Source organism: Parus major, chromosome Z, assembly GCF_001522545.3.
Source record: "Parus major isolate Abel chromosome Z, Parus_major1.1, whole genome shotgun sequence".
In the NCBI taxonomy this organism is placed as follows: Eukaryota; Metazoa; Chordata; class Aves; order Passeriformes; family Paridae; genus Parus; species Parus major.
The window spans coordinates 21,841,681-21,869,324 of record NC_031799.1 but is presented as its reverse complement, the minus strand read 5'-3'; the positions used below and the strand labels follow the sequence as shown (position 1 = coordinate 21,869,324).

The following is a 27,644-nucleotide window of genomic DNA, read 5'->3' as shown; positions in this document are numbered from 1 at the left end:
ACAATCATAGTTATGCTTCAATAGATAATAATAACCTGAGTTTATTTTGAATTACATATCATTAGAGCATTCATTGAATCACAAAATAGTTTAGGTTGGAAGGGACTTTAAGTATCTCTTTCCAACTCCTCTGCCACTGACAGGAACATCTTTCACTAGACCACTTTTCTCAGAGCCACATCCACTCAGGCCTTGAGCACTTCCAAGGATGAGGCATCTACAGCTTCTCTAAGCAACATCTTCCAATGCCTCACCACCTTCACAGGAAAAATTTCTTCCTAATATCTAATCTTAAGCTTGCCCTTTTTGGTTTAAAGCCATTCCACCTGGATCACTACACACTCTTGTGAAAAGTACCTCTCCAGCTCTCTTGTAGACCCCTTTTATATACTGGAAGGTGCTATGAGATCTCTACCAGAGCCTACTCTCCAGATTGAACAACCCCAGCTCTCTCAGTCTGTCCTCTTAGGAGAGGTGCTCCATCCCTCTGACCATCTTTGTGGCCTCCTCTGGACTCCCTCCAGCAGGTCCATGTCCTTCCTGTGCAGGGTCCCCAGAGCTGATACAGCCCTGCAGGTGGGGTCTCAGCAGAGCAGAGCAGAGGGGCAGAATCCCCTCCCTGGCCCTGCTGCCCACGCTGCTCTGGATGCAGCCCAGGACACGTTTGGCTTTCTGGGCTGGGAGTGCCCATGGCTGGGTCATGTCCAGTCTCTCACCCAGCAGCACCCCCAAACCCCTCTGGGCAGGGCTGTTCTATGTGACTTCTTACAGACTATACTCATGTCTGGGGTTGCCCTGACCTCAGTGTAGCATCTTGCACTTGTTGAACTTTCATGAGATCCTCATGGACCCACTGCACAAGTTCGTCTATGTGTCTCTGGATGGCATCCTGTCCTATAGTGTCAACTGAACTGCTGAGCTTCGTGTTATCTACAAACTCCCTGATGATGTTGTCCATTCAGGGCATTTAGAGAATTCAGCATTTGGGGCTTTTATTCCTTTTATTTTTTTTTTTATTTTTTTTTTTTTATTTTGTTTGTTTTGTATGGGTGTTTTCTTGTTCTTGTGGGGGTTTTGTTTTGTTGGTTGGTTTAGTTTAGTTTTGGTTTGGTTTTTTTTTTTTGATAAATGTTATGTAGAAGTAAAGCCTGAGAACAAAAGAGGAATTGACTATTTAAAACACTTCTGGGAAGCAATTATATGTTTAGTTAGTAGAGACAACCAAACTTTAGATTTTTTTAACAGTTTTCATGGTGTTTTTTGATCTTTCAGAGCCGTTTGATGGGACAAATACTGCTAGAGCTGTACATGAGAAACAGAAGTTTGATATGATCAGAGATGAATTTGCACAGGTAAAAAGTTCACCTCATGTAATTTTTCTGGTCACTTTGTTTTTCATTATAGTTATACTATCTTAAATGCTAGTCATTAAACCTGCCCATTTCTGATGTTTTATACTTTGTATCATAAGTAATAAAAACATGTTTTTTTAAAAAATGTGAAAAGATAATTTCTTAAAATTATTCATTAATGTCTGCCATTAAACTTCAGGTTTACACTGAAATGGATACTCAAATAGTAAAAATCTTTTCTCTTAGATTTACTTGGGTGTGTAAAACTCTAACAATGGTTAATAACTTTAAAATTATCATTTTGTTTTCATTCATTATTTATTAATACATGAGTCTGACTGGTAATAGATAATATTTTATACTTCTTACTATTCCTTTTTTTTTTATAAATATCACCACTAAAATAATGGGGGTTTTCTGATTTTTTTGTAGCTTACTTAGATGGGTACTTTTCTTTAGGAAGACCACATTCATAATTTTAGAACATGAGTAGTTCAAACAGGAACTTTCACTGTCCCAGTCAGGGGAGAGAAGGACACTGAAATAAGGAAAAATTTAGACCTTGGTTAAACATCTTTTTTCTGAAAATTTTTGCTACCAGCTCTCTTTTATGCTTGTCTCCTATCATAGGTATTGCATTGGAATTGCAACTCAAATTCTAGTTTTCTGAGATCTCTGACTATTTTTTATGTAGTCATGACTAGGGATTAGTGCATAGAACTGGCTTCCAGGTTTAACCAGTTAAGACTTCCCTATTAAGCTGTTCTTGGAGGCTCATGTTTAGTCCAGTTATTCAGGTCTTCAAGTAACTTGAAGGCTTCTCCAGCAAAAAGTATTTCAATGCCAAATACTTGTAATAGAGCAAATGCTGTAAGAGACACCTTAGTCAGAAAAGGATAACATTTTATTTGTAATTCTGTTCAGAAATGTTCATTAGTTTTTCTTTTTTTTAACCATGTTAGCATACAAAATACTGAATTGTTCACATACTTGTACATAAAATAGTTAATTTTATGAATCTGCTAGAGCTATGTTTATGAAGTGGTTTGGGTTCTCATGGTACTGTGAAATCAGAGTGAACTTCTCTTTTCAGAGTTTTCAGTTAACAGAGTTTGTTTCAAACCTCTGGTTTTCTGAAAAATGTAAAAGCAGATGTTTGATCCTAGCTGTCTGAAAGCAATGTACTAGAGTGATACAGCCCTGAAAAAATGTCCTTTTTACCAGATACCTTAAAAATGACAGTAGCTCTAAAAGTGCAAGAACTTTTTAATATCCTGCACTATTTTTTAATATAAGCTTAAGCAATCTGTTATGTCTTTGAGAGAATTGTTCTTCATGTGGTTTTCATTATACATTGGAGAGTAAATGACTTCTGTATAAACACAGGAGGGACACTGAAGTTTTTTGCAGGCTCATGGCATAACAGATGTCCTGAAACTCACACTACAACATCGGAGAAAGTTGATATAAGCTATTGTAGAGACACAGTTAAGTTCCAGAAATGACAGTGCATAACATCATTCACTCGGCACTTGGACATGTGTGAATAGAGACAATTATTTTTCAGTTAGAGTACCAATGTAATGCTTAAATATTGTTAACATATCCGTCTCAAAAAATTCAATCTGTTCTTGAAAGGCTTTACTTTCTTCATTAGTTCATTGCATTTTGTGTACTTTTTGGATTTTGCTTCCCTTAAAAAATCCCAAAAACAAATGAACCAAAAAAAACCCTCAACCCAGAAACATATTTTTCAAGAAGGTGAAAAAAATCAACCTTAATTTTGTGGAACTGTGATGTTTATTGCTTATAATGCTATTTAAGTTTTAATGGCAAAGATTATATTGTCTTTTTTAAAAAAATCTTGTGGTTTTTCCCCTCAGGCTTGGCGGTTATTACAAGACAAGAAAGACCTGAACTGTATATTACCTTTAAAAGCAGCCAAACAGAAAAGATAACTAGCTTCTTTCATTTTCCATTTTTTTTGGATCCTGCTGAAATAAAGAACAGTGTCAAAATCAGGAGGCACCTACCCCATGGTTTTTACGACCTGTTTTTCTCTGTAAACTTTTGTTAAGGAAATGTTTATAAGGATGTGGCATATTTTATTATCAGTGTTTGTTAATACAGCTGTTCATTCAAATATATACTTTCTGAAAATGCTTGCATTGTTGACTTCTAGGAGAAACTCACAGCAAACAAGAGGAATACATCTATTTTAAGGAAAGTACGGGGATATACTGACTTGTTTCTTGTGTGATCTGTGTAACCATTAATTCAGACAAATTTAGCCATGAAAGATAGACATTCAAGGTTGAACCATGTGCAAATCTGACTACATCCTTAAGGCACAGTGCACTACCAACTTCTTGATGAAGAGAGAGTCTGTGTTTTACTTCTGCTCAATTTAGCACTTTCCAGTTTTATTTCACTTTTACTTGGAATAAAAAGCAACTGTTTATGAGAATTAAGGTAGATTATGGTTGTTTGTATTGTGAATATCAAGAACTATAATCTAAACTGGAATTTTCAAGCAACAGTTGTACTGTGAAGAAGTTGAAGTAAAAAAGCTCAATTCAATGCGCATAAACTCTTCACATTCAAACAGAGTAGGAAGGAAAATTTTTAGTGCTTCCTTTTACATATTTGAAGTAGTAGTGATGTGTCTTTTGGATAAGAAGACCAATCAAAATCAAATCAGTGCTAAAATAAGCTGGGCTTCTCGTTTGGTTCTGTGTAAATGTTAGTGAATTGGTCAGCCACTGTAAATTGAATCTAAATATGTAATATTGAAAATTACAGCTCTTCCCAAAAAACTGCAAACCTTCTCTTAGACCTCCTATAGCACAGTCTGTGTGTCTCATATATTTGTTATTGAAGACCAATTAATTTTAAAGACTGTATTTTACCACTGATATCAAATTCGTACTTCCATTTTTTAAGTTTAGTACTTTATATGGTGTCCAGTGTAATAAAGTTTATATATGGAAGATACGGGTTATTTTTCCAATTTATGTTGTTTTATACTGAGTATTTAAAATATTTGCTATAATTAAGTAGAATAGAAAATGCTCCATGAGGTATGACCTGTGTTGCAATTCATCAAGATCTGTCATGGCTATTCTGCAGTATATCTGTGAATAGGCAAAAGTTTGGTTCATTACATTCTCTAACAAGAGTGTGAAAACCCTTATAATTGTAAAATAACAAGCATTATGTCTTCTTGTGAAAACTTTTAAGTTCTAGTTTATTTAGAAATTCTGAGTACTGTAAACTATATGCCTGATGTGGGATTACTTCGTACACACTTCATCACAGTCTAGTCTATGTAGAATTATGCCTTGTTTCTGTGATTGACTTTTCTTCTGCAATTTAAACTGTCTTTCAGTTTTAATATGACTCTAGCAGTCCACTGAAATGTTCTTCCTTCTTGCATATGTTCACCCTCATTGCTCTTTCTGTATAGGAGGATGGTAGACTTGGGTGTCAGTGAAACATTCACTTTGATTCACTTTATGTAAAATTGAAGCACAAGATTTTAGGACAGGATAATGTCTGGATTCAAAGATGCTCTACAAGCTCTATGTAGATTCTGGGGAAAGGGAGTGTTGGCTGTATCTTCTTAAAAAATATAGTGGCTATATCTTTGTCTAGAAAATTGAAAACTTTCCTGACTTAGGATAAATAAGAAGGGACATAAATGTTTAAAGTCGGTAAAAATATATTTTAAGAGAGCTGAATGTGAGAAACAAAACTTTATATAATGCATAAAACTTTCTTATGAGTTTCTATTGCATCACTTAATTGTGTCAACATTTCTTACACGTTAAATTAATGCTTCATGTTTGAAACCACTTCTTACTAACTCTTTTTAAAAGGTTAGTTTAAAAAATTGTGGCATCTCTGAGCTACTCTGTTAAAATTGCCCTACGAGTTCAGTGGTATTTTTAATACTAGTTAAGGTCTGTAACCACAGTGGACTGTATCTTTCAAAAGAATCCTTTTGTATGTTTTTCTTAAGTTTATGTCCTTCTGATATGCCATGAAATAACCAGAAGTTCTGGATGGAAGTTTTTCCCAAATTTTTTGGAACAAGCCTGTTGATAGAATATTTGTTAAATAGCGGGCTGCAACTTTGTCAGAAAACTTCAGATATAATAACACAAAATAAACGTCTTGGGGATAGTGGGTAGGAGCTGGATTTTAACTTTGGATTCAGTTCTGTATAGTCTGAAGTTGTTAGAGGTTTAATGACCTGGGTTTTCATCTTCTCTGGGCAGGTATCCAGAGTGAAAAATGACTAATGGCTATTATAAATTTAGTAGTAAAGTTAAGTTTTCACTTTTCCTCAGCTTCAAAATAAAAACTTTTACCTACTTATCCCTTGGAATACATCCCAGCAGGAATATTTTTTTTCTGAGAGCTCTTTGGTAAAAAGTAATTTTCACAACTGACTGAGGTTTCAGTGCATGTGCAAGATGTTGTCTTCTCTGGGATTTATTATTGCCTTGAAATACAACTGCTTTAATTCAGCACTTTTTTTTTCTTTTTTTTTTTCAAATTATTATTCTTGACTGCTCTTTTTGGCATTGGGTTTTCTTGTCTTTTCTTACCTCACGTGTCAGACACCACTAGTGTGTTCTGTAGGATTTTAAGAATTCTCTTCAGTCCTTCAGGACTAAATTAACAGGTTCAGAGGTGCACAGTAGGACCAAACGTTGACAAGAGCTTCACATATGGTGACAGTAATGCAGAACTAACATAGGCTATACACTGTGAAACTTAAAGTTTCTCTTCTAGCTCTTGCTCTCACTTGTCCTGAAATGTGAATGTGTAAATGAACTCTCAGTACTTTTAGGTGTGTGGACAGTATAAGATGTTACTTTTTAAAAATCCCTCACAAAGAAAATATAAATCAATTTAAAGACTCACATTGCAGGGTGATAATAAAAGGATGATTCATATAAAAATATAAGATGATTTGTATGAAAGTGGAAGTTAGCATTTGTGAATAAAATATATTTGTGAGTCCCATACACTTATTTGGAACTAGTGTTTTACTTGAACTTGGGTTACTGGACTCAATTCACAGAATATTTGATGTTAAATTTAAGTCCATCAGCAAATGTCACTCTTGATTTATTGTACTGAATGTGCTATGGGTTGTCCTGTATTTTGTGGTTTACTTTTTTTTTGCCTTGTTCTCTGTAATCCTTGTGTATTCAGATATAAATATTTCCCTTGATTTTACTGACTATGATGCTTGTCTGAAGAGCATGAAAGAATGTGCGATTTTGGTCCATTTACAGGTCAAATTCACTGGTGAGAAGTACAGATAGAAATAAGTTGAAGGGTTTCTGTTACTTGCCTTTCTCTTGCTGTGCTGAAGACTGAATCAAAAACTTGTATGTATCAATGAATCAAAACAATGTATGTATGTTTCATCTATAAGCATTTCTAGAAAACTTGTAATGCTCTTCCACATGAAAATTGAGAAAGAATATTCTTTACATTTTGTTGTGTACACTATGTTCATGATGAAATATAGAGTTTAATTTCGTTTAATATCTGTTTCAAATACACTTTTCAAAAAAAATTACATTGTCACATTGTAAATTGTGTATGTCACTGTGTGGGTCAAGAGAACAGAAAGGTTTTACCTGTACATAGTATTTTGAAATGGCTGGAGAATTTTAATTTAGCGTGCAGAGGTAGTTTGTAGTTCAGAAGTATATGCATGCGTGTTTCTATACTTACAACTCTCTTAAGGAAGAGTTTGCTAATTGATTTATAACCATCTATTTATTTGAAGAACAATGAAAAAAAAAAGCTGGGGGCATTGCAGCTATACTGTGCATACAGTTGTTTATACTTGAGGTATCTTGGAAGTTCTTTACTTAGAATCTGGGGCTTGGTGCTTTTCCTCCTCTTCTAAAAATATTTTTTTAAATAAAGTCATTATTTTGACTAGTACAGGTTGGAAATATTTCTATTTTGTTTGTGAAAAGCACTGCATTTTGTGTAAAATCCAGAATAATAAAGGGTAAATGTGGCTTAACCTAAACTCTGCATCATAGTATAGCTGGTATTTGCTTCAAACTGTAATTGGTTCACGTCCACTCAAATAGAAGTTTTAAATGTACTGTGATTTAACACATTGATAAACTAAGGGTTTAAATGCATTCCTTTTGCATAGTTAAATACCACAGTGCATCTGATATCTCTTACAGTACAGTATTAATAATTAAATGTGTTTGTCGGAGGCTCATCCACTAGTTATTGTATTTGACCTTTCCAGCTCAAGCTTAGGGGCACTCTGGGTGTGTTTAAGGGCAGAACTTGTGAAATGCACCTTCTCCTGGGGCCACAGATTAATTCTCATTCTGCTTCATCTGTACCATCCACCCCAAATTTGCAAGAGGTGACTGGGGGAAGGTCTGCTTGGCCCCCTTCCTCCCTGCTGTTGTCTGACTGCCCTGTCTGCTGTACAAGTGGCTCTGTGGCAGCAGCAGCAGGCGAAGGGAGAGAGCAGCTGGAGAGATGGCCACTTGGCCACGTGTCCTGGCATCGGCTTGGTGCTAGGAGCCAGGGTAGGAACAGCAGTGACTCTGTGCTGTAACTTTGCTGCCTTCTATTTAAAGACTGCCCTGAGTCAGGAAAAGTGAGTGCTACTGGGGATGACAGTTGCTTCAGGCAGCCCTGGGGAGGACAGGGTTGGGGGTAAACATCACCGGCAAGGGCCTGAGCAGGGAAGGGAATGGAGGGCTCCCGTGGTGCCGAGTGCGACAGGGCATCCGAGACCTCGTCCTTCATAGGAGATGAAGAAGAAGAGGAAGAAGAGGAGGAGGAGGAGGAAGAAGAGGAGGAGGAGGAGGAGGCCATGGACGCAGAGGAAGCAGAGGAGCTGACTAACAGGTATGTCTCCCCAGGGACTCAGAGCCCCAGAGGGAGCTGGCAGCTCCACCCCAAGGCATCCCCCAGGAGATGCCAGGATTGGAGTCCCATGCTGTTTTAGTGGCTTTCCCCCCTTCCCTTACCCAGTTGCTGCAGAAAAAAAAAAGGGAGGGGGGAGTAGAGGGCTGTAATATTTTTTTCAAATGAGTATGGCTGTAATTAAGTTTTGTGTGGTAAGCGCCTACCCCGAGTTCCCTGAAAGCTTTTCTATTTAAAGATCCTCTGATGTGCCAGCTCAAGTGGCATCTTCTTCCACTCCTCCCTCTCTGGCTGACTCTTTGTCACATATGGATCTTAAATACTCTGCAGATTTGCTTGTCAGGGAGAAAATGCTCAAATATTATAATGGTGCATTAAAATTGGTTCCTTTTTACAGCCCTTTATTCCTTCCCACTTGTCCCTCCCTCTTCAGTTTCTTCTTTCCTTAAAAAGGAAAAACTTGTTGTACATGCCTGCTGTTGCCGGTCATGATTATGGCTGATTTTCGTGGTGGAATGGGAAATATTCTATCCCTTTGATTTTTATTTTTTTTATCTTTTTTTTTAGTAATTTTTTTTTTTCTTAATAACTCTTCCACATAAACAGTTTATTGTCCTACTGTTGCTCTCCTACCACTAGGAATGTAACAAGCAAAGCTGTGGCCCAGTGCCCTGCCCAATGGTCCTGCACAGGATGTGGAGGTGTCTGCAACCTGGTCCGTGCAGACAGACTCTGGCTGTGCCAGCACCATTGCTTTCATAAAGAGACCACAAGGCCTGACAGTCCCTGGCACATACCGAGTCTCAAGATTCCTTCCTTGTCTTGAGTAGACCCCATCAATTTTAAGTGGATATTGTAGAGAGAACCTAAGATGTTAATGTTGTTAGCTTAAGTTTTTTCCAGAAACCCATTTTTTAAGAAATGAACCATACAGTTCTTAATACCTCCGTTCTGTGAAGGCATCTATGTTTACCATCACTCTGTGTGTATCACAGTTCAAACTGCTTTCTGACATTGCTGATGGTCAGTGGAGAAAAAAGATGGCAGTGGGAGGCTATCTGCAGCCTAACCTACCCAAAGTGCTGCAAGAACAAAAGCCAAATGGGGAAATGTATCCTAGGATACATTCCTACATAACTGTAGGAAAACCATCCTGCATAGGAAATAAAGAGCTAGTTTTCCACAGTGGGGGGACACCGTGGTGTGTAATGCGGCTTTATTCCCAAGAGAGGTGCTGGCTTTTCAGTCCTATATGGGCAGAGAGAGGGATTGCATGCCAAGAAAACACTGCTTGCATATTGCTGTATCCCTGCAAGAAAACCAGCTGAAGCCCATGGAGTGGAGCTGCTCACTGTAGACAGCTAAAATACAATTTAGAGTGATAATTTTTAATATAATCTGTAATTAAATGGCTAATAGTAAAACTGAAATTATAAAACACAAGTAGGAATTGCTAAAATGGGAGTGAAATCTGTAGCTTCACAGTTACTTACTACTTGTACTACTTGTACTGAGAGGACTTCTCCATAGGTGCCTGTTAGCAGCTCCTAACAGCTGGGTCTTGCTTCTGGCTAGCAACCTCTGCAATGCAAACTTGGGCATTGCATCTCAGCATATTTAAATCACAGCAAACATTCCCTTTAGCACTCAGTTCTATTAAACACAGCACAGTTTTTCTCTGTCCTTAACTGTGTTACTAATAATCAGGTCAGAGTCTACCAGAGAAGTTTTTAACTTGCTATGCTATGCTAAGTGGTAACTGGTAACTGAACATATTTAAATTGGTTAGTTTAATTAGGTTAAAGGAGATGTAAAAGTGTGTGTTCCGCGCAAATGGTGGTGACTGCGCTAAGCACTCAGCAATAGCTTAGAAAAGTTAAATAAAAACGACTCTTTAATTGCTTAGATATTGTTGCAAATGTCAGCAGGGTTGCTAAGCTTCAGGCTTCCTCCTGTGGTCAGTGCCTGGGCAGAGCTCCTGGCAAGAACAGACAGGTTTGATCCCCTAGGACATACTTACTCAAGCTGCGAGCTAATTATTTGTTGACAAACAGGTTTTCAAGTCCCCACTGCAGAACAGATTTTTTTTGAGCGCATGGGCTTTGAAAACATAGCTTAGAGGAGATGGAACTAATATGCAAACTTGGCTAAAGGCAGCTTGTCCTGGAACCTGCTGCCATCAATTTATTTTTAACCCCAAGTTCTCTGTTGCTTCTGCTTTCCTCCTTTAATGCAGTTGAACAGCACCTGGTTGTGCAAGTCAGCAGGAAAATCACCACTGGCTCCTATTTCTGCCTTTCAAGCATGTTAAATAGCCTCATATCTATTTTATATGAGAGTCATGCAGCAAGATGACTGCCCCAAGGTCAGGAAGCACCTCTGAAACAAGCAGAAGAGCCCTGGTGTTCCTCTGAGATACCCTGAGCTCTAGCCAAACCACTCTGCTTCCACACTGTGCAGCAGCTGCAGCAAATAAAATCCCAAAAGCTGCAGCAGAAATTATGACTTGTCCAAAAATTGCAAGGCATGCATGTGAAAGGTGGAAGACTTTGGGTTTCTTTATTAAGATTATTGTTTAAATGTTTAATGTTTAAATAATTTGGTTTCCTAGCACAGTTTTTTATATGAGTAATGAGACTAACATGCAGCACCAGAGCCTATTGACAAGGTGGGATAAGAGTTTCATAACTATGTCAGCATGAAAACCCCATTGATCTGTATAGCACCCATACAATATTTTCTTGCCTTTGGGCATTTTACTATCTGGGATAGATGATCATGGTAGATGACTTCTGTTTCAAGCTCCATGTATCCAATTACTCACCTAAACAGGGAAAATACTTTGAATACTGTGTTCTTTAAGGCAAGCATGAGTATGAAGTTAATAGGTTTTAATTTTTGTATTGGTAATGGTGAAAATTAAGTCTAACTAAAGTAAAATTGTTTACCGTTTAACTGGTTTACATACCCACTGGAGTATCTCTGTCTAATAAATGTCTGATGGGTGAGCTGTTCTGACCGTTCTATCTTTCAGACCGTTCTCAGCTGATTTCCTTCTACAATGGGAAGGTCTCTGGATGTGTTGGTGTGCAGGGTTTACATAAAAATGGCTCTGCAGCCAATTTAAGTGTTTCCAGACAGCTTGTTTAAGTAAGGGTTTATTATATCTGCTCATTTAGTGTTTACCTATAACCAGTAGATGTCCTTGAGTTCTGGAAGTGGTTGAGTATTTTTTGTTTGTTTTTATAATGAAGCAGTCCTTCCGCAAGATCAGAGGTGTGTAAGCTTTAGAGACAAGTCTCATTTATAATGATTGATGAAAACGGGTATAAAGGGAAGCACAGTGGAGAAGACATCTTCCTGCCATGGGGGGGAATGCTTTAGGGTCTAGGAGTGCAAAAGGCTGGAATGATAGGAACTGGATGGTGAGAAGGAAATGGATGGTGGTGTACACTGTGGAATTGTCTTCTGCAGAGAAGTTACCATACCCTACTCAAAGCAGAGAAAGACATAGAGAAAGTGTGTGTGATTTTAGACGCCTCTGGGTGAGGCAATGCCCAACTTGGGGTAGGGTGAAAGAGTCTGGCAGGGCTGTTTTTCTGCCCACCTGCAGCAAGAGCATGAGCAGGGAAGGTGAGAGAGGTAGGAAGCAGAGCTGTGCGGGCCATCTCAAGCATGTCAGGGCAGAGGCTTGAGCAAAAGGTAACAGAGCAGCTGAATGAAGCAGAATGCTGAGATGGGGGCATTGCAGAGGGCAGGGTGCAGCCAGCCCCCACTTGATTCTGCAGCTAGGCACTCCATGTTTCATTTCTCTTCATCTTTTCAGGTAAAACCAACTGATAAAGGCCTATGTTGCAGTAGGGCTCTCAGACTTCAAGAAGTTCTCCATTGGGTCACAACAGGGTGATTATGTAACTGCGTAAAGAAGTGTCCCACCCAGACTGAAGTGTTTGGTACCATGCTCTCTCTACAACATGGTGGAGAATCCAGCAACACGGTGGAGAATCCAGAATGCAGGAGCATGGCAGACCTCTGGGCATGGAGGTGCCTGTGGTTTCTCAAGCAGCATTTGATCGTGCAAATGGTAGTGCCACTAGGGCATGCCATGACCTGGTGCTTGGAAAACAGACTAGCACTCTGGCAGGTTGCATCCCTTCATAAGAGATGGAACAAAATGTGTGAGACAAGCCCAGGTCCTGGCTTCCAGCTACTCATCATAAAACCCAGCTTTGTAACTGCACGAACAGCTGTCTCACTGTTTTTAGATAATAGTTCCTTTGAATTTCAACAGATGCATGAGCCACTCCATTGGCAGAAGAGGCATCATTAACTGAAAATCAACAGTATCAGGTGGAAGACTGGGCTTGAAATGGTGTCTTTAGCTCTCAGTTCTCATAGCCTGAAGAAGATGGATGAGCTGTAGCCTTGGGAAATGCAGAAAAATAGGCAGAGACCTTGCTGTGCATACTGATTACTGTAGGGGGAAATTGGCACCATGGTTAAGGCAGAAACTATAAATATGAATAGAATAAAAACACAAACACAGAACAGTGTTTCCTTCAATTGGGAGGACAAGCTGGCCAATACCAATTTCCACCACTCCTGCATTGTGCCTGAAGTAGGAGCTTTCAGAAAATGAGATCTTGTCAGTGCAAAACACCAGACATAGGCTGACATCTTAGTCGTTTTATCTGTGTTGTTTTCAGCTTGTGAGGAATTATGCAGCAAACAGCTAACATTTTATGATACCAGCAGTGGCAAGGTGTGATATGAAGAGGAAAAGGAGAGGCTGAGAAGAATTTTAGAAAACTGATAGACTGGCTACATGTATCTCTCATAGTAGTGATGTGAACAGGTGGATAGACCCCACTCTATCCACCTGTGTGAATGCACCTGTGTGACCTGTGTTCACTGCGTGAACGCAACTGCTCCAGAAGTTGGGGAGGTGAAAACTCTTTTGTCATATGATACATAAAGGAACATCTGCCAGCCTGGACTAGGAACCTGAAATCCTAGTGGACACAGCACAAAAGTCATAGCAGAGGGCCATGAGAAGCAGCAGGAGGCAGGAAGAAAAATCTGGGTTTGAGCTATTATGGCAGGAGGCACAAAACTGATTGTCAAGACTACGAAAAGGTTTAAGTCAATGTCCTAGCAGTGAAATAACATGCTGATACCATGTTATTCCAAGTACCAACAGGAATGAGTGTGAAACGTATACATGGAAGAAAGACAGCCCTGGCTTTTACCCTTGATGTCAATGACTTCATATCTACATTTATGAGCTGAAACATTGCAAACATCTTTTTGCAGTGGCAGACACATCCTCTGACTAAAGGGGGGTTGTCAGCTACTACTGTGCAGCTTGTAAACAGCTCACATAAAGGGCAGCATTTGGAAGTGCATCGGAAGTAAATGTTTGAATTCCATGTCTCATTCTGGTCTTAAAAGTATAAAGCACTATCTCCTCATACAGAAGAGGAATATGATTTGTGGCAAGTTTGTGACCATGAAAATGAGATAATGATGCATATAATTCAAGCTTTTTGCATAGGCAGGGCCAGGGCAACCTGTTCTTATTCATTAATATCAGCTCAAGTGGGAGTGCTGTTCTGTTTTCTATAAAGATTTATTTAATAGCACCGAGTATTGCAGAAAAATAGGTTTAAAAATATAAGAATTATTTAGAAGCTGAAAAATGAAAAAAAATATTCATCTGTTATTGTGGACTCAAATAACGGAAAGTTTCCTTAGTACTATTGCTATTTATTTTTCTTTTTTAAAAATTTTATTTTATTTTGCTGTGTCCAAGTCAATGTCAAGCCACAAAACTGGCAAAGGAAAAACTAAGAGGAAAATTGATATAGATATGTTCTGCTGTACCTCTTTCTCCAACCTGTAAGTTTTCACCTATGGAGCTAGCCTTTCTAGAGAGTACTGTACCAAGGCAGATAATCAGCTGTACGTGCTGGGGCTTAAGTCTGTTTGAGGGCTGGGTTTGGAGGGCAGGAGGGGATTGACTAACATGCAATTATTTAGTATTGCACTCTCAGACATGCTTTGAATTGTGGGCCTTCAAGTTGTCCTGCCAGTCACCATCTCCAGGCCAGCCCTATCACCACAACTGGGTTTAAGCCCCATCACTGGAGTTTGATACCGTGTTGTCCCACCATGGGCTGGTCAGGCTGCTGTCCCGCAGGGTGACTTTGGCCTTCAGCTACCACTGAGGACAACACCAAGATGATCTGTGCCTCGGTTTGCACAGACCTGAGCGTGGAGCAGCCCAGTGCAGCCCATCTTGTTCTGGGCTCTGGAAGGTAAATTCATGGAAAGGTAAGGGTAGCACTGCCAGTAGCAGAATTACATTTCTGTTTCCACTAGGTACTGAGCATTTTCATTGGATGTCCTTTACAAAAAACATACAGTCCAGAGAGTTTGCTTAATGAAGCAGTTATGACTTTCCACAGGATTTCTTCTTCTTCAAAGACCTCCACCTTCTGACTGGTGCTCAGCACCCTCTGGCATGGTGCCACCTGCTTCTCAGGGGTGTCTCCGTGCCTCTGCAGCCTGCAGGTATCTCTGGCACCTGTGTGGTGCAGAGCCACAGCCTCTGGCAGTTGGTCTGATGGGTTCTGCTTTTCTGATCTCTGATCAGTAGGTAGGTTTCTTCACTTTAGCTGAAGCTCTTTATCCTAATCAGTGAAAAAGACCCTTCTCTCTGTTCAGTGGAAGCAGGATGTTGTGTGGCCATAGAAGTACATTCTTCCATGGGAGTAACAGACTTCACTGCTTCTGCTCTACTGAAGGTTACATCTTGTCCAGCAGATACTCTGCCTTTCTTTCCATCAGCTACAAATGTGATTTCCATAAATGAACTACTGTCTACTCATGAAATATTGGAGCTGAGCTTACCTTTTCTGTACTTTTTTTTTTTAGTAAATAATGCAACCCTAAAAATACTAAACCCTCCACACACTGTGTCTTTTAATTGTTTTTTCTAACCTTTACATGCTTCATTTGAAGAATTTGAAGTTTTATAAAGCTTCTCAGAGAAGCCTTTCTCCAGCCTTTTTACTATTTTAGCTGAGAGACTTGGTTGCATCATATGATGGTAAATATGATGTATTATCATATTTAAACATCATAAGGTTTAAAACTACCTTTATGAAACATTGCCATTTCATTTGGTGAGGTGCCAGTATATTTTAATTGTTGAATGTATTCTAAACTACTTTGTTAAATATCTAGAGTGCTTAGAGGATAAAATATATGAGAAGACAGTAACAAACCAGTGGATAGACTCTCTACTGCTTTGAGCATTGTATAATCATTCACACTTGCGCAAAGCAAGTGTGGGTGCTATTAAAACTCTGACAGTATCTTTGAAGTGTTTAATGAAAGGTTTAATTTATACTGTGAGATAAACACATGCTGGAGAATAGCCCCAGAATCAGCTCAATCTCACACTGGCAAAACAAGGTCAGATCAAAGACTGTTCTTCCTGCATTGTCAAGATAATTTAAACACCTCCCCTTCATTGAACTAACCTTGCAACATGCAGTTTTACACAAATTCATCTAAAATATATAGTTGTGAGATGAAATATGACTTTTCTCATGCTTGTACTTCGAAATTTATGCTTATGCAGTATTTTTGACTTAGAAAACCATTTTTGTTTTAATGAAGAATTCAGCTTTTTCCTGCAATAATATAATTTGCTGCATGTTTTTACAGCTTTTTGTTATTTGTTTTTTTGTTTGTAGTTTAAAAGATCTTACCCAAAGTGAAGATGTGAAACCCAAGCTGCAGTACATCATGACTAACCCTTCCTTTTCTATGGTAACATGTCAAAGTGAAGACAGTGGAATAACCTGGGAAACCAGCTCAAGCAGATGTTCGACTCCCTGGACCTCAGAAACTAGTACAGCTTCTGATCTTTACAGTATGGAAAGTTCACCAGTAGGTTCTCCTCCAGGAAAAGTTATCTTTATTATGGATGAAGGCAAGATTGTTCGGAAAAGGACACGCAAATCTTCAAATAAGGTTCCAATGGCCACAAGACCGAAGGGAGGCCAGTGCAATAAAAAACGTGACTCTTCTGGGATGCAGAGGCAAGAACCGAGAACTGTTCTAGGAGATGTGCAATCCTCCATGTTGAATGTAGAGCAGGTGGAGGAACAAGACAGAGATGAGGAAATGATGGACAACAAAGAAGATCTAGAGAATATCACAGAAGAGCCTGTAAAACGTGCTCCAATAAGATCAATATTTAGGGAGAGCAGACTGAGAAAAGTCGGTCCAATTCTTGGAGGACCAGTACAAGCTAGAATCCAGCTGTTCAACTCAATTTTTGGAGGGACTGGGCCAGACCCTGAAACATTAGAGAAAAACAGAAACCGGAGAAGTAGCTCAGCTTCAGGAGATTCTGAAAAGTTCCTTGAAACATCAGTAAAAGAAAGACTGCAGAAGTTTGGTTCGCTCTCAGAATCAACACCTCTGAAACATTTTCAGGGAGCAAGAAGTAAAATTCTTGAAACACCTTCAGAGAGAAGAAGGAAGCAAAGACAACAACTCACAGAACAAGCAAATCAAAGCTTTTCTTCACCAACACCACCTCTTGAAAAACAGCTTTCTAAGAAAAATGGTGTTTCATCTGAAAATATTGAACCTTATAAAATGAAAGAATCAACTCTTCAACATGAAGAAAGAAAAGAGAGAAAACCTCTTTTGGAGACCCCAAATCAGGTTTCAGAACATCTGCTGAAGAATGAAGAGGAAGCCAGGAAGGAGCAAAGTCATTCAGTCGCAGCCAGAACATCAATAACAGAGTCAACAACCTCCACATTACTCAAGTCTGATGAAAAACAAGTGCCTCTTTCCTCAGCTGAAAAAGCAAACAACATGCCAGACCAATCCCTGCTGACAGCATCAGATCATCTGGATGAAGTGAAGAAGCAGGAAGTTCAGCCCAATTCTGCACCACAGTCTGTTTCAGCAGATTTTGTTAGTGAACTAGATACACCAAGTTCCCAGCATATTTTGCCTACAGAATCTATGTCAGAACATCCTGAAAGGGAAACAGAGAAGTCTTACTTACCTGATGTTCCATCAGCTAAATCCAAATATTCCACTTCAGCTGAAATAAGACAGGAAGATATTATTCCTCAGTCATCAGAAACTGCACAGTCTGAGTCTGAACATGTGTTTTTACCATATTCTGAAGAGGAAACAGAGAAGCAAGAAACCAAGTGTCCGTCATCAACAACTGCACTGTCAGAGCCAGCACCTCCAGGAGAAGAAGGTCAAAAGAGCCCATCTTCAGAAACTCAGAATGTCCATTTGGAGAACCAAACAAAATCTGAACAAGACTTTACACTTCAGGAAACAGAAAAGCAAGAAATTAAATTAAAACCACCAATCCCTGAAAATAAAGATTCCAAATATTTCGGCATTTCATATCCTGTTCATACAGAAACAGAAGAAACACAGAAAACTTCAGCAATAAATAAAGAAGTAGATTTTGATCACTCTGATTTTTCCATTGAAGAAAACAAACAAGCGGAAGGTGGGCAAATGGAGATGGAACATCCAGACCTGTCATATTCCACCGAAGAAACTGGAGAATCAGAGACAACACAGATGGAGACACAGCATCTGGACTTCTCTTCTCCCCAGGAAGAAACAGAGAAATTGAAGGGTGAACAGATGGAGATGGAGCATCCAGACTTCTCTTTTTCCAGGGAAGAAATAGAGGAACCAGGAAGTGCACAGCTAGAGACAGAACTTCCAGATTTCTCATATTCCAGGGAAGAAACAGAGGGATCAGAGAGTGCAGTACCGGATACAGACTATCCAGAACTGTTTTTTTCCACAAAAGAAGCAGAGAAATCAGGGAGATCTCAACTGGAGACTGAACATCCAGAATTTTCTTCCAAGGAAGAAACAAAAGAACCAGAGAGTGCACAGCTGAAGATGGAGCATTCAGACTTTTCTTTTTCCAGAGAAGAAAGAGAAGAATCAGACAGTGCACAGCTGGAGACAGAGCACTCAGATCTATCATATTCCAGAGAAGAAATGGTAGAATCAGAGAGTGCACAGCTGGACATAGGTTATCCAGACTCTTCTTTAACCAAGGAAGTAGTCAAGGAAATGCAAAGTGCACAGCTGGAAAAGGAACATCAGGTTTTGATTTCCAAGGAAGAAACAGGAAACAATGCATTCAGTCATTTTGAACTCGAACAGTCTTATTCCCCTGAAAAAGAAAAACAAGAAGAAAAAGAAGAGCTTACACAGGTACATTCAGATTCATCGTGTTTGGTGGAGGAAGCAGAGAAAGAAAATACAGAACACCAGTTGGTACATCCAGATATATTTGATTCCACTGGAAGGGCTGAGATACAGCAAACTGGGTATCTGGAAACAACATTTTCAGATTTACCATACCCCATGAATAAAACACAGGAGCAAGAACTATCACAAACAGACAAAGGAGAACAGCCACAGCCTGTACAGCAGGATTCACAGTCTGGAGGTAAGCTGGATTCCTCTGCTACAGAAATGCAAGGAGAAACTGCTCAACTGCAGTCAGAACACCCAGTTTGGCCACATTCTACCAGAAAAGAACAGGAACATAAAGCTTCACAGCTGAAGGTGAAAGAGCTAGAGACAACATCTTCCACTGGCAAAACAGAACATCAAAAATTGCAACCAAAGCTGGGACAAACTGATTCCCAGGGAGAAATGGTACAAGAAGCTATACAGAGAAACTTAGAAGGTCCAGAGCCGTCATGTTTCATTAGTGAAGCAGAGCAACATGAAAATGTACAAGTAGTTTCAGAAAAGAGGGATAGCTCATTTATCACTGGAGAAGTGATGCAAAAAGGAGTGGAGTCAGGAGCTTTGCAGTCACAATTGACTGACAAAGCAAAGCCCTGGGAAATTACACAAATGGAGCAGGAGCAGTCTTTTCCTTCCTGTTCCACTGCTGGTACTCAGCAACAGGAAACACCACCACTGAACGTGCCCCAGCCAGATGTTTCATGGTCCTTTGGCAGAATGGAACAAGATACAGTCCAAAGAGAGGTGAAACAGCAGGAAACAGACCAACAAGAAGCTGTGCAAATGGAAACAGAGCATCCAGGCATTTCAGAAACCCTGGGTAAAGAGGAGCCACAGGTCATAGACCAAATTAATTTGGCACAGGAAGAAATAGCTCAACCAGGGTTAGTGCATCCATCTTTGCCATACTCGTTCAGTCAAATGCAAGAAGAAACAGAGCCAGCATATCCAGAAAAAACATTTTATGTAAGTACAGAAGCAGAGAAGGAAGCTATACAACACAAATCACAGCAACAAAAAATAGCACATCCAGAGATGGAGCAAATATTATCGCTTTCTTCCAGTGAAAAAGAAGCTCCAATCGAAATGGAAGTAGCTTCAGAATACCCAGATTTGCCATATTCCTCTCATGAGCAAGAAAAATTATTGAAAAACCCAACCTTACCATTCCATTTGAAGCAACGAGAAACTGAACCAGTAATGGTGGAACATCCAGATATTTCATGTGAAAGTAGTGAATCAAAACAAGGTGACATTGTGGAGCAGGAGTCAGGATATCCAGAGCTCTCATACTCCATGGGAGAAACTCAGCAAAAATCAGAACATTTGGGTTCACAAGAAAGCCTGAGTGAAGCAGCACAAGATGAAAGTATGGAAGTAGAATCTCAATACCCAAATCAGTCATGCTCACAATTAGATTCAAAATATTCAGATGCATCATTTTCCTTTGGTAAAGACCAAGAACAATCAACTCAAAAGTTTGAGTCTAAACATCAAGAATTGCCTAAAGTAGCTAGAAAAAGAGCTTCTCCAGCAACTGCACAAATAGAGTCAGAACATCCAGAAACTGCATCAAGGGAGCTGAAGCATCCTGATTTGTCACATTCCACTGGTGAGACAAGCCAGGAAGAAGTAGCATCATTGGATCAAAAACACAGAAAACTTTCTCTTGGCAGAGAAAAGCAGCAGAAAGCCACAAAGCAGGAGTTTGAACAAGAAAAGTTAACGCATTCTCCTGACAAAAGGGACACTTTTAAACATGCCCAGAAGAGCTTGGAACAACCAAATTTATCATTTTCCATTGATAAACCAGATGATGAAATGCCACCACTGGAGGCAGAGCATACTGATATGGTATCTCCTCTGGACAACACAGAGGTACAACAAAGAGTACAAGAAACAGAGCAAACATATTCCTTTGGACAAATGGAACATAAAACTGTTCAGCCAGAAGTGGAAATTGCACATTTGTCACGTTCTGTGGGTGCAGCAGAGGAAACAGAAATGGTAGAACCGGGGCAGGGACATTCTGATTTGCCTTACTCTGTTTTCAGAGTAGGAGGGCTGCAAACATTACAGCTGAAACCTGAACACCCTGGTCTACCACATTCCCTCAACAAAGTGCAGGAAACAATCCAGCTGGGGTTGGAAGAGCCAGGTGCATTTTACGGTCATGACAAAATGAAACAACTGCCGCCTGCGCAGCTGGAGACAAGCCAGGCAAGCTTGGCACCCCTGGACAGGGAAGTGGGGCAACGAGGGATGGAGCAGACAGCTGTGGAATGCTCTCAAGAGGAAGAGTCTGTCAGCAGAGCAGAGCATCCACAAGCTGCAAAGGAGAAACAGAGAGCTCCAGATGCACCATCCCAGAGTGGAAAAATGGAGCAAAGAGAAATGTTAAAAACAGAGCCAAAGCATCCTGATTCACTGCATTCCACTGATAAAGCAAAGCCACAAGGAACTACACAACCAGTGTTAGAAAAACCAGATCTGTCATCTTGGCCTGGTACAACAGAGCAAGGACTAACCACTGGAGAGGAGAAACCAGGATTCTTGCATTCTTTCAAAAAAGAGGCACAAGGCAAGAAAGCACAGACAGAGTTGGGACATTCAGAATTATGTCATTCTCTCAGTGAGGCAGAACAAGAAACCTTAAATGCAAAATCACACCATTCAGATTTATCTGCTGGCAGTTTAGAACACCATGAAATCATACAGCCAGAGGCAGAAATAATGGATTTATCATGTTCAATTGGTGAAACACAGCAAACTCAAATTGCTGATGAGGATTTGGAGTGCCTAGATTTATTTCATTACACTGGCACAGTACAGCAAGAAAAGATTCAGCCAGAGCAAGAAAAGATAGATGAGTTTCCATCATCTCTCAGCAAAGCAGAGGAATGTAAAGATGCAGGAATGCAGGCAGAACACCCTGAGCTGCAGTGCTCAGTGGAGAAAACAGAAGGACTGCACAATTCCCAAGCAAACTCTGAATATGCGGATTTGTCATTTTCTGTTGGCACAGCGGAACATCATAAAACAACACAGCCAGAGATGAAAGAACAGAGTTTGTTGCACTCATTTGTCAAAACAGAGCCGTCATGGGCTGCCCTACCAGAGTCTGAACATGCAAGTGTCATGGATGACATGGGCAAAGTACTGCACACAGATTTGTCCTCTTCTGTTAGTGAAGAAAAACTAAGTGCACAGCTGGAGGTCAAACAGGAGAGAGGAAGCTATATGTTACAGCCAGAGGAAATAGTACAACTAAAATTGGAACAACCAGTGTTTTCAAGTCCTCATGGCATGGAAGAGCAAACAAATACATCCCCAGTGGAAGGGAAGTTCCCAGACTTCTTTTATTCTTCTGGCAAAACAGAAAAACACGAGGCCGCACAAGCAGGGTTCTTGCCTTCTGATGTTTCATATTCCACAGGAAAATCAGAGCAGTTGCAACCAGAACAACTGAACTCAAAACATCCAGATTTGTCATACTCTCTTGGCAAAGCAGAGACTCATGTAATAAAGCCACTAGATTTATCATATCCTTGTGGCAAGGCAGAGCAACCACAGACTGCCCAGCTGGAGCATCCAGAGATGCCATATTTCACTGGTGAAACGAAGTGGAGGGATGGGATCCAACCAGAACAGCCATGTGTTAGTTTGCAGTCCTCTGGTGTTGAAACAGAGCAGCCAGAAACACCTTCTGTAGCACATAGCTTTGTCAGGACCGAGGAGCAGGGAACTGCACAGCCAGACTTCAAACAATCAGATTTATTAAGTCCTTCTGACAAAGCAGAAAAGTGTGAAATGGCCCCACAGAGAGCAGGACATTCACAGAAGTGTGACACTGGTGCTCCTTCATCTCTAAGTGCTCAGCTGGAAACTGAACAACAAAATTTATCATTTTTCACCGAGGAAGCGGACAGCCACAAAATTCAACTATATTCATGTCTTACTGAACAAACAGTGTCTGCACCTTTGGGTGCTCTACACACTGTCTCTGAAACAAACCCTGGAGGAAGTCCAAAGTCTTCACCAATAACTGGAGGCTCACCCCCCAAACGTTTAGATATATCTTCCTCCTGCTCTAAAACAGAACACTTAGAAACTTCCCTGCCTGAGCCAGGGTCCTTTTTTGCAAGAAAAGAAGCAGAGAATACAGAAAGTTTTCTGTGTTTGCCTGTAGCTACAAAGTCAGAGGCTGAATGTGAAATTTTACCTGAAGCTGAGGGAGAACAGACTCCACATTACTTTCACACAGCTACACAATTACAATCTGAACAACTAAATGTATCATATTCTACAGATAAAACAGAAATTCTAGAAAGTCAGGATTATCTGACTGTACCTTCAAAACTGCAGTCTGAATCTTCAGTTCCATTTTATTCAGCAGATGAAACATGTCAGCAAGAAGTTCCACCTTATTCAAAACCAGTCTCTGAATATTTGGTTCCCACAATGTCCTTTGATGAACAAGAAAGTCAAAGTAGACAGGCACTTATTGCCCAGCCCATACAGTCAGAGTGTGAACATGTAATTCCACCACACAATGAAAAACAGTTGCAAAAAAGTCAACTCAGTTCATCTGAAACAGCAAGCTTAAAGACAGTGCACTTGGAGAGTGTGTCTCAAGGGCAAGACCAAGACAAGCCAGAATCTTGCTTGTTGGACACAATATATTTGTCTCCAGACCAGCTAAAGAGCTCCCCCAAATTCACTACTGAGCAATATGAGCAAGAAATGCAACCTGATGAACAGACAGTGCCAAGGTCAGTGACCGCAGAGTCAAAGGTGACTGGTGTAGCAGACCAGCAAGCAGTGTCATCAGAGTCATTTATACCTTTTCATAAATTACCTGGAAAGTCAGAACTTGGAAAGTCAGTATCAATGGCTCTCACTGATGATGAAAAGAAACAAAATGTTCCATCATCTTTTTCTGATGTAGCAGACATGCTTGGAAAGCAATCTAACAAAGTTTCAGGCATTTATGCTGAAGGAGAGCATAGACGTGAAATGCAACAATGTTTTGAAGACCAAAAGCACACAGCCTTGGGGCATCTGGGAGTTGTTTCATCAGATCTTGTTCATGAAACTGTGACACACAAAACTCAGCATTATTCTGGTGAATGGGGCAGCCTTTCTTCAGCAGAGATGAAGCCTCTTAGCTCAAGTCCTGAAGAAAAGCAGAGCCCAGATATTCCATCTTTTGGGCTGGCTAGCTGGCTGGTAGAAGAGGTGAAAGCTCGCTCAGTCAGTCCAATAGAGGCTGCAGACATAGACATGCAAGGAATTCAACTTACTCCAGATGAAACTTCTGATGTTGGATCAAAACAATTCCCAGCTGGAGGTTGCACAGAATTTACAGTTCATGGGACTACAGAGACTAAGGGACATACATTTAGAGTTTCTGAATCTGTGTCAAATAAATTTCCTCACACAAAGTCTTCAGACACTAGTCCCAGAACACAAAGGTATGATTTACCATCTCTTGTAGGAGATAATCAAGGTACAGAAGTTTTTCTGGAGCATGAATTTAGTACTTTAAACACCACAAAAATTGAACCAATGCAACATTTGGAGGCAGGCAAAATATCTGAAGTGCCTGAACATTACCTGAAAGGAAAAGAGGAAGAAATAGAACATGCAAGTGCTGCAGAAGACAGGCAGCATGCTCTGGAGACTACTGAACAAAAAGATCTATTTAATATAATTTCAGAAGGTTATGAAATACTCAATATTCATGCACCTTCACATATTTCTTCTGTCGATCAAGAAGAAAGTAAACATATGCCTGATAAATTAGAATACTTGGAAACAAATCCTTCATTTAGAAGAAAATTAGTTGAGGATGGCCAGAGAGCCCTAACTTCTGGAAGAAGCACAGAAATTTCAGAAAGCTCAGTTTTGGGAAAGACTGCAAGCCATGAACTGGTAGATTTGGTCAAAAGGGATGATGTTGAGGAAACTGAAGAAACCCAACAAGAAAACCTCCTGTTGCCAGAAAACAATAATTATGCAAAGTTGGATCCTAATAATGGTACTGCTGATATGGATTATTTTGAAAAATACACATTGATTGATGACAAATCCCCAATTAAGCCACAATTTGAAAGACGAATTTCATTGTCTCCTGTGACAGAAGACCCCAATGAATCTATGGAGGAAGCCAAAACTTTTAAAGAAGACACTGAGGTAGATACTTTGGAAGAGTTTTCATTACTTGAGGACCTTGATGAAGTCTTTTATGGTACCATAAAAGGAGAAAGCAAAATGCAGTCTTATGCAGATGCTTCAAAATCTTTACCACTGCAAAAATCAGTTGATTCTAGCAGTAAAAGCGTTACAAATGTAGAAGATGAATGGAAGTCACCAGGGACCCCACTCTTCGATTCAGAAGAAGGAGTGCTAGAACGCTCTCTCTTGTTCCCTACCACTGTTGCTGCAGTTAACCCAGAGCTTTTAGAGGAGCCACCTGCCCTATCATTTTTATACAAAGACCTCTATGCGGAAGCAGTAGGAGAAAAGACAAAAGATGAGCCTCCCTCCGATGAAGACAGTGGCAATTCTAATGCTTCTTTCCCTAGTAGAAATTCAGACACAGATGATGGAACTGGAATGTATTTTGAAAAATACATTCTTAAAGATGAAATTCCAGGTAAGGCCATAGGGCCTCAAAAAGATCAGATACCAGAAGATGAGTCCTTTAGTGGAGGAATTTTGGTTACGAGTTCAGAGAATAAGCAGAAGCAGGAATCTGGTGATGTTCAATATGTCAAAACTGAGGTTCAGTCAGAAAGGGGTGTTACGGAGAGAGACAAATTCCAGGTTGACAGCAACATTCAAGCAACAATTTGCAAGCCAATGCATGCCATTCCTTTTGGAAGCAAAACAGTTCTTTCAGGTACAGGAACTGATATCACTGAACAAAGAGAAGAAGAAAACGTACCAGTAGAAAGAGCTGAAGAGCTGCCAGAGCAGTCAAGTCAACAAGGATACAGTCATCACATGGATTATCAGGGAGCTGCATATCAAGAAGCTAGTACTAGTCAGGAAGAAGAGCAAGATATAACAACAATTCCTCAAATAGAAAAGTATGTTCCATATGTCAGGGCTCCCACTGAAGACAGTGTAGATGATCAGTTTACTCAGGAACCTCTGTCCTGTGTTTCTACCATTCAGCAAACAGAGAATCCAGACTTGCAAAGAGAGGAGCAGCACCATGATGTTTATGAAGATTTTTCTGAGTCAATGGACTATGATGTGATTACTCAAGAAGAGCTTTTGCAAGATGAAATATCATCTCAATTTACACACGAGGAGCTATTGTTTGAAGACAGGGACTCCTTTGATCATGCTGCAGATAGTTATGAATTTGTTAATGAGCCAGAACAAAGAACTCCTGTTGAGCTTGAAGATTCAGGCTTTGTGGTGATGTATCCTGAAAAATCAGCAACAAACGTTCCTCATGTTGAGAGCCCACAAAGAGAACTGAAGAAAGCACAAGTAGACACTTACTGTTACCACTGCAAATGCCCAATATCTGCTATTGACAAGCTTTTTGGAGAGCACAAAGACCATGAAGTCACAACACTAGATGATGCTGCAACCAAGATGAAGGTAAGAATTAATTTGGTTTACAAAAAGTACCTACTAAGGCTAATTTCTCCTGTCCTCCTGCATTGTCAAGAGGAGAGGCTTCAAAGAGCAGTCCAGAAGCTAAGTTGTAGTAACTATTAAATAAAAACTATTCCTACACACCTGTTGACGATCTTGAAGGAAGGCTATCTTATTAAGGTATTCTCTGGAGTCCTATACTGGTATTTTACTTTATTCAGAAGTTTGAATGACCTTGTTGTTACCAGACTTAGCATCTTTCAGTCTTACTGTGTAAGTCTGTTCTAGTTTTGATATGTAGGGGAAGAAATGGGAAGAATGTTGTTTTTATGAAAATATAACTTGGGTAACAGCAGCTTACTTCACTTGACAAGGTACAGGTACAAGGTCACTCCGTATGTGGAGACCAGTATTATCATAATGTGTTCCCTGTCCCACTTACACGCATTGGTTGCTTGGAGATGTTAGACAAATTACCCTACACAGTTTTGTTGAAGTGCTTATTTTCTGTTCCATTCAATTTCATCTGCAAAATGGCTTTAAACCGGAGAGGGATGTTTTACAAGGGCATCTAGTGACAGGACAAGGGCAATGTCTTTAAACTGAAAGGGGACAGGTTTATATTAGACATCAGGAAAAAATTTCTTCACAGCGAGAGTGATGTGGCAGTGGAACAGGCTGTCCAGAGAAGGTGAGGATGCCCCACCCCTGGAAGTGTTCAAGGCCTGGCTGAATGGGGTTCTGGGAAACTTGGTCTAATGGAAGGTGTCCCTGCCCATGGCAAGGAAATAGGGACTAAATGGTCTTTAAAGTCTCTTCCAACCCAAAGCATTCTGTGACCTGAGTTAATAGCATTGTGGCATCAGTACAGGTAAGAGGTTATAAAGTCCTACTTCTTGCCCCAATATCCAAGCTATTCCTCCCTAAAAGACAGCTAAAATACCCTCCATATCATTAAGCTAGTCCATTGCTATAAATACTAGTGAAAATGCTTTTTTCTGTGGAAGCTATTGCTCATTAAAATGCTGTTCTGCTTGTGAAAACAACGTGTATGTGACACCTCACTTCTCCCATATCAGATCTGTTCATGTACAAGTGAACATATCATGCATATGTTCCTTTCTTTGTTACCAGCTATTTACTCTCACCCCAGCAAATGAAAGGTGAGGTCTCATTTTTGGCATATGTTCATTTGACAGGAATAGAGATTTCATGTCATTTTACTGAAATTCCAGAAGAGCTTGAATTGACGGTATTTACGTTATCTTTATATTAACTCATATGTAGAAGAGAGAAATCAAAAATAGGAGGAGTCAGTGTTACAGTTTCAAATATCAGTACTTGCAAACTATCTCCATGGCACTCAGATGTAGAGCTGATTTTTATATATGGCCATTCATGCTT

At 39.9% G+C, this 27,644-nt stretch overlaps 2 protein-coding genes across 3 annotated transcripts in view; both read left to right on the top strand.

Moving 5' to 3' along the window:
- The window catches only part of TENT2 (terminal nucleotidyltransferase 2), a 50,274-nt gene extending 43,326 nt beyond the window's left edge, over nt 1-6,948 (top strand). For both annotated transcript variants that reach the window (XM_015653552.3, XM_033520347.1), the window contains 2 exons: nt 1,273-1,352; nt 3,236-6,948. In XM_015653552.3, coding sequence (XP_015509038.1) covers nt 1,273-1,352; nt 3,236-3,310 — 155 coding nt within the window. In that variant the 3' untranslated portion in view covers nt 3,311-6,948. The remainder of the gene's footprint in view (nt 1-1,272; nt 1,353-3,235) is intronic.
- A 1,063-nt stretch (nt 6,949-8,011) lies between these two features.
- Nucleotides 8,012-27,644, top strand: part of CMYA5 (cardiomyopathy associated 5) — a 45,859-nt gene continuing 26,226 nt past the window's right edge. Inside the window, exons 1-2 of the mRNA XM_015615339.3 lie at nt 8,012-8,267; nt 16,049-26,243. Of these exons, the coding sequence (XP_015470825.1) occupies nt 8,110-8,267; nt 16,049-26,243 (10,353 nt within the window). The 5' untranslated portion in view covers nt 8,012-8,109. The remainder of the gene's footprint in view (nt 8,268-16,048; nt 26,244-27,644) is intronic.